The following is a 20,297-nucleotide window of genomic DNA, read 5'->3' as shown; positions in this document are numbered from 1 at the left end:
TATTAACAGTTAGATCCAATATATCTTTTAGAGGGAAATCCCTTTTCTAGCAGATGTGTTAGCGCTCGCTTCATTCAAACTGACTCCAGCTCAATCAAAATCACAGCACAAATCCTTAATGTAGAGAAGGAGCAGGCCCGCATTTGTAGCGAGGCCACATAGGCCCAGGCCTAGGGCGGCACCTTTTTGGGGGCGGCATGCCGCCCAGCCGCCTGTGCTCCCCAGTGCTTCGGCGCTCGCACGCTGTCGCTTTTGCGCCAGCGTGTGGTAGTGCGGGCGAGCGCTAGGACCGCGCGGAGCGCACGGCCTAGGGGCGCCCGCCCAGCGAATCCAGCACTGAGAATGAGTATTTATGGTCTAAATTTCTTTGAACTAAGCTACATGAATCAATATCGATGGCAAACAAATTTGTTTGGGTTTATTTACTATTTCAATTTTTGGCAGACTTAAATTATGGATATCCAATTTACAGAAAGACCTCTGGAATTAAGAAATCAGAATAATAGATCCTATACCTGTATTTATTCACAACAATCATGGGCACTGTGCCCAAAAAAACATGTACAGGTATGGGACCTGTTATCCAGAATGCTTGGGACCAGAGGTATTCTGGATAAGGGATCTTTCTGTAATTTGGATCTCAATACCTTAAGTCTTCTAAAACATAAATTAAACATATAATAAACCCAATAGGATGGTTTTGCTTCCAATAAGGATTAATTATATCTTAGTTGGGATCAAGTACAAGCTACTGTTTTATTATTACAGAGAAAAAAAAATCAGTTTTTCGATTATTTTGGATTATTTGATGAAAATGGAGTCTATGGGAGATTACATTCCAGTAATTTGGAGCTTTCTGAATAATTGGTTTCCAGAAAACAGATCCAATACCTGTATAATAAATATATTTTTTTTTAGGCACACTAAACCATTGTTGCAAGTTCATTATTTTTTCGAGCCCCTGAAGATGATCTCAGGCTGGGGGGTCGATCAATACTGTGCATAACAATTCTTACTCCATGCCCAGTTGCCCGCAGCATATTCTGGTTTGGAGTTTCAGGAGGGTCATTTCTCTCTCTGAGAATTTCTGGAAGTTCCTTTCCTTCTCTGAATGTGTTTTCCAGGAGAAATGGAATTGACTTCCTTAAACTTTTTTTAAAGTCCCGACCAATAAAGACATAGATTATTGGATTGAGGCAACTGTTAAAGAAAGCCAGGCAGATTGAAAGGTTATCTAAAATCACCCTAGAGGGATACCTTAAGTAAATATCTGCATAGTCAATCATAGACCTAATATGAAAAAGAAACCAGCAAGAAAAGAAGCAAATGACAATTGTGAATAGAATTTTCAAGGTTCGACCAGACCCAGCGATTCTGGTGCTTTTTCTCACCTGCAATGCAATGAGCCCATAGCAAACCAAGATGATGGAAAAAGGGATCAAAAACATAGACACAAATCTGGTCATAATCATAGCTCTGTGCCTCCGCTTCGAAGTCTCAATGTCAAATGTGGATGCATTATCCCAACGTATATAGGAAAGAAAACAGGAAGAATGCTGGTCGTCATGTACTATGTAATGTTGAAAAGCTATGTTCGGAGAGCTAATAACCATGGATATGATCCAGGTAATTACAGAGATGATTGAGGCTAATCTTGAAGTTCTATGGATTTTAGCCAACATTGGATACAGAACACAGATACAACGATCAACACTGATTATCATTAAAAATAATACACTTGCACAGAGGTTTAGCAGTAGGTTAAAATTCCAAGTCTTGCACATTATCCAACCAAAGGGCCAATAATGTGGATGTACAATTTGTATGATATGGAGAAAGAGAAGGAGGCAGAACATAAAATCTGCAATGCCGAGGTTGAGAAACCAAATAAGAGTAGCTGTCTTTTCCATTTTGAATCCGATAATCCAGATGACCAGCCCATTGCCCACAGTTCCTAGAATGGATATGATGCTGTAAATCGTTATGTTAATTATTTGTATGTTAATCCTTTGCAACAAGCTGTCGCTAAATGTCTGTTCATTCTCAGTGACAGCGGTGGAAAAGTTGTCGATGTGAAGAGCAGAAGTGTAATTCTCCATTTCCATTATAGAGCTGCTGCATGAAACAAATGTGGGAGAAAAAAAATTAGAACACTTTTAAAACGTTATGCTGACAAATATTACTGGAAATGGTTGCAGTGTACATGGAGCAACCTATTTATCAAGCTGTATAAACGAAAAGCGCGATTGGATACAGTACATGTCCAGGGTTGGACTGGGGGGGCCCCTCCATGCCGGCGATGTGCCTGTGCGCATGCCCCGCGTTAGTACGAATGTGCCGCAGTGCTGCGTGTGCGCACAGCATTTTTTTGCTGCAACCTCCGACAAAGGGGGTCGCGGCTTTAAAGGAAAACTATACCCCCAAAATGAACACTTAAGCAACAGATAGTTCATATCATATTAAGTGGCATATTAAAGAATCTTACCAAACTGGAATATATATTTAATTAAATATTGCCCTTTTACATCTCTTGCCTTGAGCCACCATTTTGTGATGGTCTGTGTGCTGCCTCAGAGATCAGCTGACCAGAAATACTTCAACTCTAACTGTAACAGGAAGTAGTGTGGAAGCAAAAGACACAACTCTGTCTGTTAATTGGCTCATGTGACCTACCATGTATGGTTTGTTGGTATGTTTGTGAGTACAGTGAATCCTGCGATCCCAGGGGGCGGCCCTTATTTTTTAAAATGGCAGTTTTCTATTTATGATTACCCAATGGCACATACTACTAGAAAAGTATATTATTATGATAATGGTTTATTTACATGAAGCAGGGTTTTACATATGACCTGTTTTATGCAATATTTTTCTATAGAGACCTACACTGTTTGGGGGGTATAGTTTTCCTTTAAGAAGAAGATGTGGGTGCAGACCTGGGCCAGTGGAGCCCACAAGAGTCGGGGGCCTACCAGGTTTTTTGCCCCACCTGCCCAGTTCCGACCCTGTACATGTCTGATTTCCTCTAATTCCTTCTCGGCAATGTGTGAAAAAAAATCGTTTGTGCTCACATTTCAAACTTTTGTGCATAGTTTTTAAAAACTGTTGGTCAGAATTTATACAAAATGTTGTGTTTTCATGCAAAATTCTTTGTGTGCACCACAATCTGTTGTGTGCCCTGGCCTCAATACTTATACAGAAAGCTCCAAATTACGGTATGGCCAGGGGCGTAACTACAGAGTAAGCAGACCCTGCAATTGCAAAGGGGCCCATGAGGTAAAGGGACCCCATGAGGCCATAACTCATGTAGAATTTCAATAAATATTGGTAAAAAAGATTTAAAAAAAAAATTGTTGGGGGGCCCAGTGATATCTAATTATGCCACTGGGATGGCCATCTCCCACGAACTCCATTTTGATTAAATTAAAATTTCAAAATGTTTAAATAGATTTCCATTTTCCCTGTAATAATAAAACCATAATTTGTGCGTAATTTCAAGACATAATTAATCCTTATTAAAGGCAAAGCAATCCTATTGAGTTTAATTAATATTTAAATTATTTTTTTTAGTAGGTATGGAGATCCATATTCAGGAAACAATCCTTATCCAGAAAACCTCAAGTCCCAAGCATTCTGGATAATAGGTTCCATAACTGTATATAACTTCCATGTTTCGTAACCCATAGCAATAAAACAACACAGACTAATGTTACTGGTTTTCCAGATAAGGGGTAAGTTGGATCACCATATCTTAAATGTGCTAAAGAATAGTGATGGGCGAATTTGCGCCGTTTCGCTTAGCCGAAAAATTTGCGAAATTCACGAAACGGCGAAAAAAATGCGAAGCAGCGTTTTTTTGACGCCGGCGCCTTTTTTTTTGACACCGGCGCCCGTTTTCGGAAAAAAATTTCTCTGGCGGCGAATCGCGCAAATTCGCTGCAAATTCGCGCCTGGCGAATAAATTCGCCCATCACTACTAAAGAATCATTTAAACATTAAATAAACCCAACAGGAACATTTTGTCAGCAATATGGATTCATGCAGCTTAGTTAACATAAAGTACAAGTTACTGGTTACTTATTACAGAGATGCAATATTTGGAAGATGGCCTTCCACATAATACAGAACTTTTTGGATAATGGGTTTCCAGATAAGGGAATACCTGTACTAGGAATACAGTTATGCCCTGCTCCTATTATTATGGTTGACTCCATTGTCAGGGAACATATTAAAAACCTCTGGCACACTGGTGTAGCTGATTAATGTGACCAAAAAACGAGATATTACATATGGGGGCCCATTTGCTTTGCCCGAGTGAAGGAATAGAATAAAAAAAAACGTTGAATTTCAAATGTTTTTTTGGCTATTTCGACCATCGAATTGGCTACTTCGACCTTCGTCTACGACTTCGACTTCGAATTGAATGATTCAAATTAAAAATCGTTCGAATATTCAACCATTCGATAATCGAAGTACTGTCTCTTTAAAAAAAACTTCGACCCCCTACTTCGCCACCTAAAACCTACCGAGGTGCAATGTTAGCCCATAGGCTTTCTAACTATTTTTTGGTCGAAGAAAAATCGTTCGATCGATGGATTAAAATCGTTCGATCGAACTATTTGCGGATATTCGAAGTCGAAGGATTTACATTCGGCAGTCGAATATCGAGGGTTAATTAACCCTCGATATTCGACCATATGTAAATCTGCTCCTAACTTCTACAGTCCATGACTGCCTGCAATATTGCACTCTCTCCACCAATTTACCCATCACTCATCTAATAATCTGGATATTGCCCTGTGAAGGGTATTCACCCCTCCCCCATTATCTTTATACAGAAACTCTTTTCAAGACAAATGTTTTTTTTGTTTTTTTTTTAAAAAAAGCTTTAGCAAAAAATATACTCTTTGCTTCTACAATTACTTACCTTGAAAAGTGGTTAGAATGATAGAGTGGAAGATGACAAGAGTCCGAACAGAGATACTGTACAGTATATGTAATAATAACTGTAGTCATGCGACCATGGACGTAATCAAATCCTGGCAACAAGAGATACGTTTTTTAATCCTGGATGGAGAGACAGAGTGGAGAGAAATATAATTCAAAAAGCACCAGTAAGGAAAAAGATCAATTCATTCTTCATAGACAAGGTCCAAAAGTTCATGTTTTTATGAAATATAATATGTTTCTAGAACAAGTCCAGTTTAAGAGAAGAAAGGCTCTGCTCGTAGGGACTTGCTGCCACTGAACCCATTAAACACAAGTGATACCATGAAATTCAACACATGATAGACATTCAATACAGGATAGGAACTGGGCTATACTGTATGTTAACCTGCTTTCTTAATTCTTATTTCCAGATCCCCTATTAACCAAAGCAAAGCTTTTACCTAATGAATCTGCCGTTAGCTGTATATTTGCAGAATTTGTCTCTGCTCTGGATCTCAGTGGCGTCTGATTCTTGAAGATCCCTCACCCGTATTTATGTTGTATCAGCTCTTTGTACCAGATTTCCTTTTGTGATATACAAGAACTTAAGTCAAACATTGACATGACAATCACTTTGCTGTTCATGAACTAAGTGCAAATCATTATCTAATAAAAAAGTATTTTATAGATTCTTGAAGATTTCTCACTAACTATATAAAACATTTTGTTCTTCATTGTCTCTTATTAATCTCTTATTAATAATTATCTCTTATTATCCAAGTCATGGAGATCACAATCACTTTGTTGTGCATGAACTAAGCCCAGGTCAATATTTAATAACAGTCATTTCAGAGGGTTCTGTAACCAAAAAAGCCTTCTTCTAACAAATATGACAAATATAACAAACTCTGCATCACAGCTAGGGGCAGATTTATCAAAGGTTGAGGTGAATTTTCAAAAGAAACAAATTCGAATTTTGAGCTAATTTTTGTTTATTTCGACTAGAGAATAGTCCAAATTCAAATCGAATTTTTGAAAAAAATTTAAAAATTCGAATATCGAAATTTATCATGTACTGTCTCTCTTAAAAATTTTACTTCGACCATTCGCCATCTAAAAACCTGCCGAATTGCTGAACCTAATTGGAGTCAATTGGTGCACTTTAAAAAATAAAATCGAATTTTTTTTTGGAAAAAACTTTGATTTAAATTCGACCGAGCGATCTATTCCTTAGATTTGTACCGGATATGGACTTATTTGATTGAAAAAGGACCTATTAGACCAAAAAAAACCTTTGACTTTATTTCGGTTGGTCTTTTTGAATTCGAATTTCGACGTTATTATTATATTCTCCATTCAGACATTCACACGTCTGCTCTTTTAATTAAATGGGTGGGAGTTTTGAACTAGTCCGGAGGAAGAGTAGGACAACTTTAGGGAATGTTATGAAGGTTGCATAGATGGAAGACAGCTTCATTAGTTAGAATACCCGTAGGGGCAGATTTATCAAGGGTCAAAGTGAATTGGAGGGAATTTTCGAAGTAAAAAAATTCAAGGTAATTTTTTGGATACTTCGACCATCGACCATCGAATTGGATGCTACGACTTCGAATTTACTTCAATTTCGATTCGAAGTAAAATCGTTCAAATATTCGACCATTCGATAATCGAAGTACTGTCTCTTTAAAAAAAACTTCGACTTCAATAGTTCGCCAAATTAAACCTGCCGAAGTGCTATGTTAGCCTATGGTGACCTTCTAATGCATTTCTAAGTTTTTTGTAGTCGAAGTAAAATTGTTCGATCGATCGCTGAAATTGTTCTATTCGATCAAACGATTTTACTTTGACTGCAAAATGGTCAAATTCAGTAAAAAAAACTTGGCCATTCGATGGTCAAAGTATATTTCACTTCGAAATTCGACCTTTGATAAATCTGCCCCGTAATAACAATTATAGGTAAGTCAATCATTTTTCCTATCAACATAGATCTACTGAAACTCAGCCAATAATTAATTAATTTGCTAGAGCAGTAGAAATAAATATTTTTATTTTTTTACAAAACAAAAGATAGTTGACAGTTAAAACGTTCATAAAAGAGTTGAGAACACGAAAGGATGTTCCCAGTGCTAAATTCAAAAGGGTAAACCTGAAAGTTGGAACAACGGAAGGGAGTAAACATCAGGCGCACAAACTTTAAAAATGTATTTTACCTGGAATGCTGGGTATAAAGCAAGATAGAGCTTCTGCTGTTTGCCAGAAAGAAAATTAATAGTACAGGTATCTGACCTGTAATCCAGAATGCTCGGGACCTGGGGTTTTCTGGATAATAGATCTTTCCATAATTCCGTAATTTTCAATAAGAATTAATTATATCTTAGTTTAGATCAAGTACAATGTACTGTTTTATTATTACAGAGAAAAACATGGATACTTTGGATAAAATGGAGTATAAGAGAGTTGTCCTTTCTGTAATTCAGAGCTTTTTGTATAATGAGTTTACCCATACAAGCAGAAAAAGTTCCTACAAAATTTCCAGAAGTAAAAATGATTCCTTAAACAACATTACTTTTTGTTGACAGAAGTGTACACTTTTAGGGGCCCATTCACCAAGCTCGGGTGAATGAATAGAGAGAAAAAAGCTTGAATTTTGTTTTTTGTGCTCCTCAACTATCGAATTGGCGTAAATTCGCCTGAGTAGAATGATTCGAATAGATCGAGCGCAAAAACGCTGCGACTATTCGCCCATTCGATAGTCGAAGTACTGTCTCTTTTGACTGCCTACTTCGCCACCTAAAACCTACCGAATTGCTTTAAAAGCCTATGGGAAAGTCCCATAGGCTTGTTCGAATACAAGCCTATGGGACTGGGGAATAGAATCGAATAGTCGAATGGGCGAATATTCTCCAGGCAAATAGGTGCACGATGGAATATTCGCTCGAAGGATTTTCATTCGATCGCATGCCTTTTTATTCGATCAAAAACTTGGAAAACAAGCCTATGGGACTTTCCCATAGGCTTTTAAAGCAATTCGGTAGGTTTTAGTTGGGGAAGTAGGCAGTCGAAATATTTTTAAAAGAGACAGTACTTCGACTATCGAATGGGTGAATAGTCGCAGCTTTTTTTGCGCTCAATCCAGTACTTCAACTATCGAATGGGTGAATAGTCGCAGCGTTTTTGCACTCGATCTATTCGAATCATTCTACTCAGGCGAATTTACGCCAATTCGATAGTCGATGAGCACAAAAAACGACTCGAAATTCAAGCTTTTTTCCCTCTATTCATTCACCCGAGCTTGGTGAATCGGCCCCTAACAGTAGTGATGGGCGAATTTATTTGCCAGGCGCGAATTCATGGTGAATTTGCGCGATTTGCTGCCGGCGAATAAATTCGCGAAACGGGTGTGAAAATCCATTTGTGGACGCTGACGCATTTTCGAAAAAAAACGGACGCCGGCGTCAAAAAAACGGACGCCGGCATCAAAAACGAGACGCTGGCGCCGTTTCGCAAATTTTCCGGCGAAGCGAAATGGCGCAATTTTGCCCATCACTAATTAACAGTGGTAAAAACTAAAAAACTACATTTTTAGAAGTGTATTTATCAAAGGGTGGACTCTTACTTTCACACATTGATAAATACACTTCTAAAAAGAAAAAGGCAGCCTTTTTTATGATTTTTGTGCCCCTGATGAAGACCTGTTTGGGTCGAAACGCATAGGGCGACTTGCTGTTACCACATGGTGTAACTGGCATGTAATAAAAAAAATTCTTTTGATTCAAAATAGTGTGCAATCCTTATTTTTCTTTCATGCATGATTTATTTGGAGACTTCTGATGGGCAGCCTCCTCTAGGATAAGCACCTCAAATACATTTGTATTTTTTGCTTTATGACTTTGGAGTGTGCGCCTTCTGTTCATTGTACTTAGACATCAGGGCAGAGAATAGAAAGGGACAGACAAACACTGCTTTCAATAGCAATACATATACAAATAACTTAAAAACCATAGAAATTTTGTAATGAATGTATATTGCAAAGTTGCTTAGAATAATGTTTTCTTCAGGCAAATTTTTATTTTGGGGTTGACATGCCCTTTAAGATCATTACTTCTAAATCATTGTTGTCGTTTCCCTTTATGAACCTGCTTTCCAGAAGACATTGAATTTATTTCTAAAACTGTTAAAGAAAGCCAAACATTGTCCAAGGTTATCTAAAAGCATAAGGTAACTTGGCTTAATGTAAATGTCTACAACTAAAGTCATCGGTAGAGTATGGAAAAGAAACCAGCAAAGAAAAAAACAAGTGACAATTGTAAATATAATTTTCAAGGTTCGACCAGACCAAGGGATTCTGGTACTTTTTTTCACCTGAAATGCAATGAGTCCATAGCAAACCAAACTGATGGAAAAAGGGACCAAGAACATAGACACAAATCTGGTTACAGTCATAGCTTTGTACCTTTCCTCCCAAATCTCCATATCCACTGAAGTTGCATTAGCCCAAACTGCAAACATTGAGGTACAAAAAGGAACCTGATTGTGATATATTTGATCATAAAAAACAATGTACGGGAAACTGAGAGCCACAGACAAGACCCAGATAATGACAGAGATGATTGAGGCTGATCTTGAAGTTCTATGGATTTTAGCCAACATTGGATAGAGAACACAGATACAACGATCAACACTGATTATCATCAAAAATAATACACTTGCACAGAGGGTTAGATAAAGGTTAAAAGCCCAAGTCTTACAGAAGTAGACATTTTGAGACAACATATTAAATTATGATATTACTTCCAGCAAGTAGATATCAGGAAATGTCACTGCAAATCCTCCATAACTCATACCTTACTCCAATCAGAAGATTTAAGATGGGTAACCTCTCCTCGGATGAATGCTTAAAATGCCGCACTCCTGCAGCAAACCTAATACATACCATATGGTCTTGTCCTTTAATGCAATCCTTTTGGAAAGAAGTCATCTCATACGGTGCACAGATGATTGGGAAACCTCTCCAAGCACATATAGAATGGGCCCTATTCAGCAACTCTACTTCGTTCACACAAATAACAAAAACTGAAAAGCACCTCATGGGAAGACTGGCTGCAGCAGCCAGGAAAACAATACTGCAACAATGGCTACACACTGATCCCCCACCATTGATATTAGTAAAACAAAAATTACATCACATATTCCATATGGACTGGTTGGAAACCGTAACCAGGAAAGAACACGATACATCGAAATTCTTCAACACCTGGTCTACCTATATAGCACACCTCCCACAACGGATCAAATGCCTCACAATCTACACCTTTAGACATACACCATGGTATGATATGGAAACTCTCAAAGGCCACCCTTTGATCATGGAATCATCCCAATACTTGGCAGCATTACAACAAGAATCACTACAACCCGATACCGCACCTCCCAGAAGTCACCAAACTAACAGATTGCTGACCTCTTATCTGAATTAACCATTATAGGATCTACCCCCCATGCTATTGATCATAACTGAGCTGGATGTTTAAATTGTTATTGAAATGTTTATGTTTGATACCATAATCACTGTAATATCTACTCCATGTAAACATGTAAAAGTATGTCTTGTGATTTTGCTTTATCACTTCAAATAAAAACAAGTTATAAAAAAAAAAAAAAGCCCAAGTCTTGCACATTATCCAACCAAAGGGCCAATAATTCATTAGTGCCCATTGTGTTATACTGAGAGGAAGAAAGAGGCAGAAGGAAAAATCTGCAATGCCGAGATTGAGAAACAAAATAAGAGTAGTTGTCTTTTCCATTTTGAATCCGATAATCCAGATGACCAGCCCATTGCCCACAGTTCCTAGTAAGAATGTTATGCTGTAAATCGTTACGTTAATTGCTCTGCACAAGAGGTAAGTGCTGTCGTACATTTCTTCTCCCGGTGATGTGGAAAAGTTGGTGAGATAAAGAGGAGAGTAATCGTCAGTTTCCATTTCACAGCTGCTGTGTAAAACAATTGTGGGAGAAAAATGAATAAATACTGAATTTTGCAATATTCTGTAAATCTAAAGCTACAGCATATATAGGGAATGAGTTGTTACATTTTGATGCTATATTAAATTTGTGCTAAAAGTTTTTTAGGAACGGAACAATTTGTTTCTTAAACATTCTTATTATAGTCCCCATTAATCTGCCCTCTGGCTGATGGGGCCTTTTACTATAGATCCCAGGCAATTCTTTTTTTAATTTCAATGTGCATTCTGGGTAGAGGCAACCTTTACAGAAAAATTCAAAACTAAAAAATGACAACCATGTGAAAATTTGCTGAAGCTGGATGCACACAGGTAAATAATGAGCCAAATTGAATTTAGTGAGAAAAGGTTTTCTCACTGAATTTTATCTGACCCATTGTTTGATTGGCTGGAAAGTTTTTGAGCAACCTGCCCTCATCTGCACATCTGTACTGAAAGACTCAGATTTCTACACACTACTAAATCCACATAAATGGGAATTCCCATCACCAAATTATCTTGAAACTGTTTTGCTTTGAAACCGAAAATATGAAAATATTTTTGAATTTTGCTGCTTGACTTAAAATCGACTCTCTGTTTGTACCAAATATAATCAGCGATTGAAATATAAATAGTCATAATAATAATAATAATAACTGTAACCAACATGTTGCTTATATCTGATAAACCCTGACAACTAGAAAAGTTTATATATAATTGGATGGCGAGACACAATACAGAAAAGATGTAAAAAACAAAAAAAAAAAACAATATATATATATAATATAATGGAATTTCATTTTTATATGAATTTCCTTGTGAATGATGAAATTCATAACAGCATAAAAATTCAGTACAGAATAAAAAAACATGTAATAGTTTAAACTGCTTCTTTTAATATACAGATCCACTTTTAACCTTACCAAATAAATGTCTTGTGAACTGTATTTGCTCCAATGCAGATATCTGGGTCTCAGAAAGGTCTAATTCTTGTGATCCCTTAAAGACAAAATGAAGTTTTTTGCCTTTATTTATTTCTTTTCATATGTTTTTGCACAAGATTTCCTTTTGTGATAACACAAGAACTTAAGCCAAACATGGAGATGACAATCACTTTACTGTACATGACCTAAGTGCAGATCAATATCTAATAACAGTCTTTTAGAGGGTTTTGTAACAAAACAACTTCTTTTAACAAATATAACAAACTATCTGCATGATAAAGTTAGAGGACAATTGACTTCAGAAAGAAATCAATAAGGCTGTAAAACTAAACAGTTGCTTGAAATCTTCCCCTTGACTTCTAAAATACTTAGCAGCTCCTAGTTATTGAGTTCTATAACACATTTTGAGTATGGAGTTCTAAAACCATATGTGTTTTTTAGCCACATTTGTTCTTAAATCAAAAAATGAAAGTGATAATCATGAATTGAAATTGCCCCTAAAGAGCAATTTATCAAAATTTCAAGCTTTATTCACAATGTGAAAAAAAATACAGTGAAAAAGCACAGAATACAATGTATTCAAGAATACTGTTTGGAATGGAATAGTTGGTATATATATGAAAACCCCCCAAAAAAAAGTCGCCAGGAAAAAACTTAGCTAAATGGAAGACTTTTTATCAACAGTCTCATTTTAGTGGTTTTAGAGGTTTTTGAAACCTCGACCAAACTTACTTTCTCTAAAACCACAAATATTATAACATTTCTTAAAGATCTAAATATAAAAAGTTCAAAAGAAAAACAATCCAAAAAAATATGAATACCTTCAGACAAATCCTAGCAAAAGAATATATCCGTTATTGGTAAAGAATAATATCACATTACAACGCTTCGTATAGGGTTTATTTCCCTTTATCCCTGGCAATAAAGTTATGTCCGATATAGAGATATAGATAGTATATCAACTTAGTCAGAAATTAGAGAAAAAGAAAAGCTACACATTTTCTATTTGGATTTTTCATGGTTTAATAGGATCTCTAAGATTTATCCGAGTAATGATAATTCTCAGTAAAACTTTCCTAAAACAGCAGTTAACGGTTAACTCAATTTTGTGGTTAATTCCCTCTTTTATTATATAACAAACCTGCTGCCTTAATATTTTCTTTACACAGGCACAGTGGTGACAATAAAACCTGCCTAAATCAAACCCTCTGTTACATATACAAATTCTCTCACTCAGACACAATATATTTCTTTCACACACTCACTGAGACTCATATTTTGGAGTCACACATCCAAAACTATAAGATGTGGGTCCTCACCAGGCAGCAGCTACATCTAATTCTTTGATGCTCTCTCCTCTTGGGTTTCTCGGGCAAGTTGTAAAATGATGTTGTTTTTTCTTGCAATCGCCATGTGACTCTACATTTCCCATCTATTTTTCCCATCGGTTCCCAGGGAAAAGCTGCCAGTATCTTTAAATACTGTAATAGCCCTATTTGGATGTGTTCATTTGGGTATTTCCCTCTTAAACTGACATACAGTTTCATCTAAACATCCTTTAGGGTACTATACATTTGTTTCAAAGTAGTCAGAGCTTTTGTACATATCATTGCATGTTGCAGGAGTTAAGCAAGTGTTTAATCTCAGTTTCATCTTATTTGGCTCATATCTCAAGCATGGTCATGTAGAGAATCACCTCTTGGAATAAATAGTATGGATGCAGCATGAAGGAGACAAAAATGATGTTGAAGTGATGTTAAGGCACAGATGCTGTAAAATATATTTCCAAAAAGTGATCTGTGTCAGTAGCTTGTGGACAGTAAGGGCATATTCCATGTTTGGTCAACCAATGAGAGCATTTCATTGTTTATCCCTCAATCTCCCAAGCCCCAGATTTCCAGAGCACAATGCTTTTTTTCATCAAATTTCATCAGAAATTGTACCAGCAGTGTGGTTACAGCAATCACATTGATGGGTTGGTTACATTGTTCTCTGCTACACTGTGCTATGGCCCATATGACCCTGGTCTTAGGGTTTTGTATTCCATCAAATGTCCTCCATGTATAGATCTTGTAGTTCTTCTGTTCTCTCCCTGTCTCTTTGCAGAGTTTGTTGCATTAATCAAAATAATCCAGCATCTTCTACAGTATGAAAACATTCTCAGCAGATGTACAGGAGCAAAAATAAATATTAATATAAAAGCAAGCTAGACAATTACAGGGTGGATCAGTTTGAAAGGAGCCAGATGGTCGAGGAGAACCTTTGCAAGTTTTCATAACATGGATAATTATTATTATTATTATTATTACAAGAGTTAAAACTTCTTGGTTCCTTTGGACATATTGAATGAGCTTACTAGAGTTTTATAGAGAAGACTCTCCAGCTCTCTACAGACTTGTATAGGATGTTTTAGGGCATATTTATTAAGAGGTGATAAAATTCATGTCATGATAAATGTTATGATAACCACTAATTGTGGTCCCAACTAAGCACCTCTGGCCATATTTTTCCTAGGTTGGTACCTCCCTCTTTAGATGTTTAGGGATGAAATGCTGGCTTTTGTTAAGGAAGGTCTTAAAGATTTTCAGAGGAGACTCTTTTTAGATCACCATTGCATAGTGTTTGTCTCAACAGGTAAATTCCAGAGAGGGTGTTAAAATGGTTATAGTTGACCTCTGATCAACACATTGGTCTTGAAGGTTGACCCTCCCCAACTGTATCTTTTATGAAGGACCACGTGTTTTTGCCATGAGGCAATGAACTGCTCTTTACCAGGAAGACTTTTATTGTTAAGAGACAGCCTACTATTATTTTACCAAAAATCTTGCACTTTTTGGCAGAGAGTGGAATCACACTCACTATACTATTACTGTGACCACCTTAAATTACTCACAAATTATTAAATTACTGAAAAATAATTGCAAATGCATGTTTTGGAATTCTACTGTCTACACCCATAGTTACAGTAAGTATATACTGACATACCTCCTAATGTCCATATTTTATGCCCTTCTTGATAACTGTAGCCAAATAATATAATATTCCTCTAACATGCAAATGTTCAACCTAACAGAGGACCTGGGGCAAGTACTGCTTTCCATTGTCTTCCATGCAGAAAGTTAAATTAAAAGTGATTTTATTATGGAGAAATAATCTTATGTTTTCAGTAGCAGTATTACCTGCCAATTATATATGAAATACATTAATAGAAAAACCTTTTGCTAGAAACATGTTAAGCTACCATTTCACTTTATAAAATGTTGTTGCCTTCCAGAATATCTGGGGGGTCAGTTTTCTCTCTGAATGTACTTTCCAGAAGGAATGGAATTGACTTCTTTAAACTTTCTTTAAAGTCCCGGCCAACAAAGACATAGATTACTGGATTGAGACAACTATTAGAGAAAGCCAAGCAGTCTGCAAATGCATAAAGGAGAAATTTATGAGGCCACTCTATGTAAAGGCCTGCTATGTCAATGATAGGCAATAAATGATATAGAACCCAGCAGAAGAAAAAACAAAGGACTGTTATTAGTATAATTTTTAAGGTTCGAGATGACTCAGGGATTCTTTTGTTTTTTCGCACCCTGAATGCAATGAGCCCATAGCAGACGATTATGATTGGAAAAGGTATCAGGAAGGTGAACACAAAATCAGAAATGACCATGGCCGGGAAATTTAGAATAAACATCTCCTCATGAATTGTGGTAATATTGTCCCAACTTCCATTTCTCAGAAAACAAAGAGAAAAATTGTTGTAGTTTATGATATCAGTAAAAAAAAAATTTGGAAAGCTGAGAGCCACGGATAGGAGCCAAATGATTACTGAGATGATTGTTGCTAACCTGGAGGTTCTGTTGCTCCTTGACCTTATTGGGTACAGAACACAGATACAACGATCAATACTGATTGTTGTCAAAAATAATAAACTTGCACACTGATTTAGGCCCATGGTGAAATATCTACCCATGCATATTATCTGACCAAAGGGCCAGTTACCCCACAGTACTGCTTCAGTAATATGGAGAGGAAGGAAAAGGCAGAAGGAGAAATCTGAAATCCCAAGGTTGAGAAACCAAATGGTAGTCATTGTCTTTTTCATTTTAAATCCAGTTATCCAGATGACCAGTCCGTTGCCAAGAATTCCTAAAATGAATGTTAGGCTTAGACATGTTATACACATTGCTCGTGCCAAGTAGAAAATGTTTTCCTCGGGTAACTCGGCATCAGTGGAAAAGTTGGTGACATTAGGAGAAGAAGTGGAACTTTCCATTTCCATTGTAGATCTGATAAATATAAATTGGAGAGAAAGGTTGGAAATATTTTGTAAACCTGGCATTTTCAGTATTATTCACTGAGCTCTAGCACTGCATAAAACAGAAAGATGTTCTATTATTCCAGCTGAATACTTTTGGATAACTTTTTACTGGAAAAACCTCAGGGTTCCCAATTTTAGGTTATAGTAGATTTGCCCCTTTTTTTAAAGAAACTTGATGATGAGATATGTATGTTTTGACATGTGCTAACGTTTCATGGTAAAACAAAAATCAAATTCAAAAAAATTGTTAAAATAATTGTTCAGGGTAAATAGATAGCCTGTGCAAAATACCATTTCCCATAGGTAATGAAAACAAAGAGCAACAACATTTCAGTTTCAAGGAACAGTTCAGTATAAAAATCAAAACTGGGTAAATAGATCCTGTAATAGTCTCTCTAGGAGAGCCTGCTAGGCTTAGGGCTACCTCTATTGAGCAGCTTTTGGCTTCACCAATGATAAATAGAAGGGATTAGATCCCAAGGATATTGTTGCCTAGTGATTGAATCAAAGCCTGTTTATAGGGATCAGATAGATCATCACCTGAGTTTCATCTAAGTGGTGTCCCTAGGTGAAACAGGAGAAACTCTAGGAGAACAGTGTGATATTCCCTCTCAAGTGTTACAGGAGGGAAGGCTCTTCAATTGGTCTTTGTTTTAAGTATGTAACTACTGCTCAATGACTAATCTCTGTATCAATGTTATATACTCCTATATGGATCTGTGTTCAGTTATTGTTCAAAGAACCACTGGCTCTTTTATAATCCTGATTGCAGTGTGTTGCACCCTGCCTCCACACTAGTGTGAGGGCCCATTCCCTGAGACTACAAGGTTTCATCCGGAGCAAATATTGGGGTAAAACTCAAAGTTAGAGTAACGGTGTCATTTTACTATAATCTTATACAATATTTTAGTCAAAGTGACAACATTGCTAAAGTGGAGTCCATCAATTAAGCAAATAATTACAATTCTCATGGCTCGAGCACTGATACAATCTTCCAGAGGCACTAATTCATATGCAGCCATGCAATGGTCATCTTATAGGGGCACCAAAGGTAATATTCTTTTCATTTTAAATTAAGGAAAAATACAGAATTTTATGAATTATCATTATTATCATTATTATCAGATATTTATACAATGCATTGTTTTACAGAGATTAATCATCATTCACATCAGTCTCTGCCCCAGTGGAGCTTAAACTCTAAGGTCCCTATCACATTCACACACAGTAGAAACACTTTAACAATTACCTGCCTGTATATTTTGGAGTGTAGGAGGAAACCAGAGTACCCAAAGGAAACCCACACAGACACAGGGAGAACATACAAACTTCTTTATTAAATTTAAAATTAAAAAATAGTAGAAGTCTATGTGGTTAAATGGAATTAAATTGAAGATATGTTTTTTTTTCTCTTTCAACTGAATCTGGTCCCATGTGTTTAAATAGGACATATAATTTACTCACCATATTTAGGTGTTTGGTCAAGATGTTAACTTAAAGTCACACTAAACGGTGCTGCACTGCACTGATCATGTACACTTTACTCTACACTGAAATACAACGAATTATGAAACAGAATCTTGTAACATATTATCAAGGTGAATGCATGCTGGGAGCTGTAGTCTAGGAACATCAGGGTTGTATTCTTAAAGAAATATGTCTCAGTATGACTTTCCCTTGGTCTCCAGGGTTAGTGTCTGCATTTCTGCAAATACAGAAACACACACACACACACGGAAACATAACATATTTCTCTCTCTCTCTCTCTCTCTCTCTCTCTCTCTCTTTCTCTCTCTCTCTCTCTCTCTCTCACTCTTTCTGTCTCACACACACGCATTGACACACACACACACACATTGAGATTCCGATTTAGGAGTCACTCAGACAGATGAATAATATGTAGGTTCTCACCAGGCTGCAGCAACGACTCCTTCTTGATTGTTTCTCTACTCGGGGGTTTCTCAGACAAATAGTAAAATCTAAGACCAAACATGATGTTTTTGTATCCCAGGAATTCTGTCTCTTTTTATTCATCTTCTTTTTGCATTGGTGCCAAGAGAAAATCTGCCAATGTCATTAAATGCTGCAACAGCCCTACATGGTCATGTTCACATGGGTTTCCCTTTTGAGCAGACAAAATTTTTTTAATTACTTATATTAGATGTACCATGCCCTGGATGAATAGAAATCGTCACATTCATGCTTTTGGGATATTACACATTTCTTTCAAAGCAGTTTCAGCTTCTGTACATTTCCTTGTATGTTGTTGGGGTTAAGAAATGTTTTGGGTTCTTGTTTCTTTATGTCTCCTGGGCAAACACAGTTAGTGCACAGAATCACCTCTAAGAATATAATATGGATGTATCTTCGCTGCAGGAGAAGCACAAGACAGATGTATGTTGAGTGATTGGTCAGCACTTATGTATGCAGCAATCGTGGGTGCGCCAGCCAGTATGGACAGTCATAATGAATAAAGTAGTTATATAATGGTTCAGCCTTTATCTCTTAACTCTGCTGCCTTGTCCGGTTTTAAAGATGCAATATAATCCCCAAATATCCAGAACTCAGGGCTTTTCACCAGGGCAAATGTCCCCTACAGCATTAACCAGCAAATGGTGAAAATCCATCGCAAGAACAAAAACAAATAAAATAAAACAAAAACCCAAAGAGTGATCCTTGGGTGCATTCAGAGTCAATTTGCTTACTACATCCTTATAAGTTCTGGCTCTTTTCTTATCACAAGCAGTAAAATACATTTCTTTCCCTTTGTGGGAGCTGTAGATAATAATGCTCTGGTTTTGGCACCAGCAGTGTCACCCTTCACAAGAACATTTCCTTTCAAGATAAGCCTTATTTTGCCCAAAAATAGAACATCCAATAGAAAAGGCCTAGAATACTAAAAACCTTTAGATAATAGTGTTTATTTAATAAGTTTTATTTGCAGTCTCTTTTACAGACTATTTCTAGTCAGGGTCAGCATCCATGCATAGAGTAGATCCTGATGTTCATCTCTTTGTTGCCCACCTCAGCACTTCACTGCATTAATAAGCCAAATATCCTGAATAACAAATCAGAATTGATCATTGCTCTTTGTCTGGTACTGAGCTTTGCTAATAAAATTAAGAATTGCCAGCATACAACATCATGGTAACCCACCGATTGTGGTCCTAACTTTTTACATCTGGGCATGAATAAATGAAGTACTGGCTTTTCAGGGCAAGCTTTTTGTTAATACTCAGTTACCTGAATATTGTGGATAGGAACTGCCCATGGAACTGTAGGGAGGCAGAGACATTTTTTGGTCGAATGTCCAATAACAAAACCTTTTTATGATCAAGTCAATAGGAAACTGGGGTTTGGTTTTCTACATAATTTATGTTTCTCTGAAGCTACATATGGGATACAGAGGAGGGACTGCCTGTGTAATAAGGAAACTTTGCATGCGATAATTGCACTCTCTCTGTCTCTCTCTCTCTCTCTCTCTCTCTCTCTCTCTCTCTCTCTCTACTCTGACATTTCCTAAAATAATACATTTTAAGGCTAAACATGGATTTATTCTCTCGGGAATGTTGCTCTGTCTCTTCTTGCCTGGGAATGATCGTGTAACTAAATATTTCCCATCTTCATTTAGCAAGTGACTCCAAGAGAAAAGCTGTGACTGTCATTTAATGCTGTAGGAATTGTATTTTTTTTTATAAAAAGAAATAGATGCATCTAAATAGTGTTATATATATATATGAGACATCCTTTTTGAGGCAGTTGTTTGCACCATTTCATTTACAGAACATGCCTACAACTTTGAAGATGTTTTTTTCTTTTAATTGTGAAGCAAACAACAAATAGGAGAAAATAACAGAAATATTCAGCGTGCATAACTGTTCACCCTTCCTCCCAAAGTCAGTACTTTTTAGAGCCTCCTTTTGCTGCAATTACAGCTGCAAGTTGCTTTGGATAAGTCTCTATGAGCTTGCCTCATTTTGCCACTGGGATTTTTGCCCATTCCTCAAGGCAAAACTGCTCCAGCTACTTCACGTTGGAAAGTTTTCGCTTGTGAACAGCAATCTTCAAGTCTGACCACAGATTCTCAATTGGATTGAGGTCTGAACTTTGACT

The 20,297-nt window shown here is 36.8% G+C and overlaps 2 protein-coding genes across 3 annotated transcripts; both read right to left on the bottom strand.

Moving 5' to 3' along the window:
- Nucleotides 1-850: 850 nt before the first annotated feature.
- LOC121395644 (N-formyl peptide receptor 2-like) lies at nucleotides 851-15,094 on the bottom strand. Of its 2 annotated transcripts, none has more exons than XM_041569693.1 (6): nucleotides 13,189-15,094; nucleotides 11,849-11,924; nucleotides 10,843-10,917; nucleotides 5,388-5,511; nucleotides 4,925-5,064; nucleotides 851-2,115 (listed from the first exon to the last, which is right to left on the bottom strand). In XM_041569693.1, the coding sequence occupies exons 5-6, from the start codon at nucleotides 5,011-5,013 to the stop codon at nucleotides 924-926; spliced, it is 1,281 nt and encodes a 426-aa protein (XP_041425627.1). In that variant the 5' UTR covers nucleotides 5,014-5,064; nucleotides 5,388-5,511; nucleotides 10,843-10,917; nucleotides 11,849-11,924; nucleotides 13,189-15,094; the 3' UTR covers nucleotides 851-923. The 2 variants fall into 2 exon arrangements, with proteins under 2 accessions (XP_041425627.1, XP_041425628.1); XM_041569694.1 differs by having other exon boundaries at nucleotides 10,843-10,914.
- LOC121395645 (C3a anaphylatoxin chemotactic receptor-like) lies at nucleotides 13,270-18,745 on the bottom strand. The gene is made up of 2 exons (XM_041569695.1): nucleotides 18,096-18,745; nucleotides 13,270-16,152 (listed from the first exon to the last, which is right to left on the bottom strand). The coding sequence occupies exon 2, from the start codon at nucleotides 16,143-16,145 to the stop codon at nucleotides 15,120-15,122; it is 1,026 nt and encodes a 341-aa protein (XP_041425629.1). The 5' UTR covers nucleotides 16,146-16,152; nucleotides 18,096-18,745; the 3' UTR covers nucleotides 13,270-15,119.
- Nucleotides 18,746-20,297: the final 1,552 nt, after the last annotated feature.

This window comes from Xenopus laevis, chromosome 7L (genome assembly GCF_017654675.1).
Source record: "Xenopus laevis strain J_2021 chromosome 7L, Xenopus_laevis_v10.1, whole genome shotgun sequence".
NCBI lineage: Eukaryota > Metazoa > Chordata > Amphibia > Anura > Pipidae > Xenopus > Xenopus laevis.
Note: the sequence above shows the minus strand (reverse complement) of the source record. Positions and strands in the feature narration are given on the sequence as shown.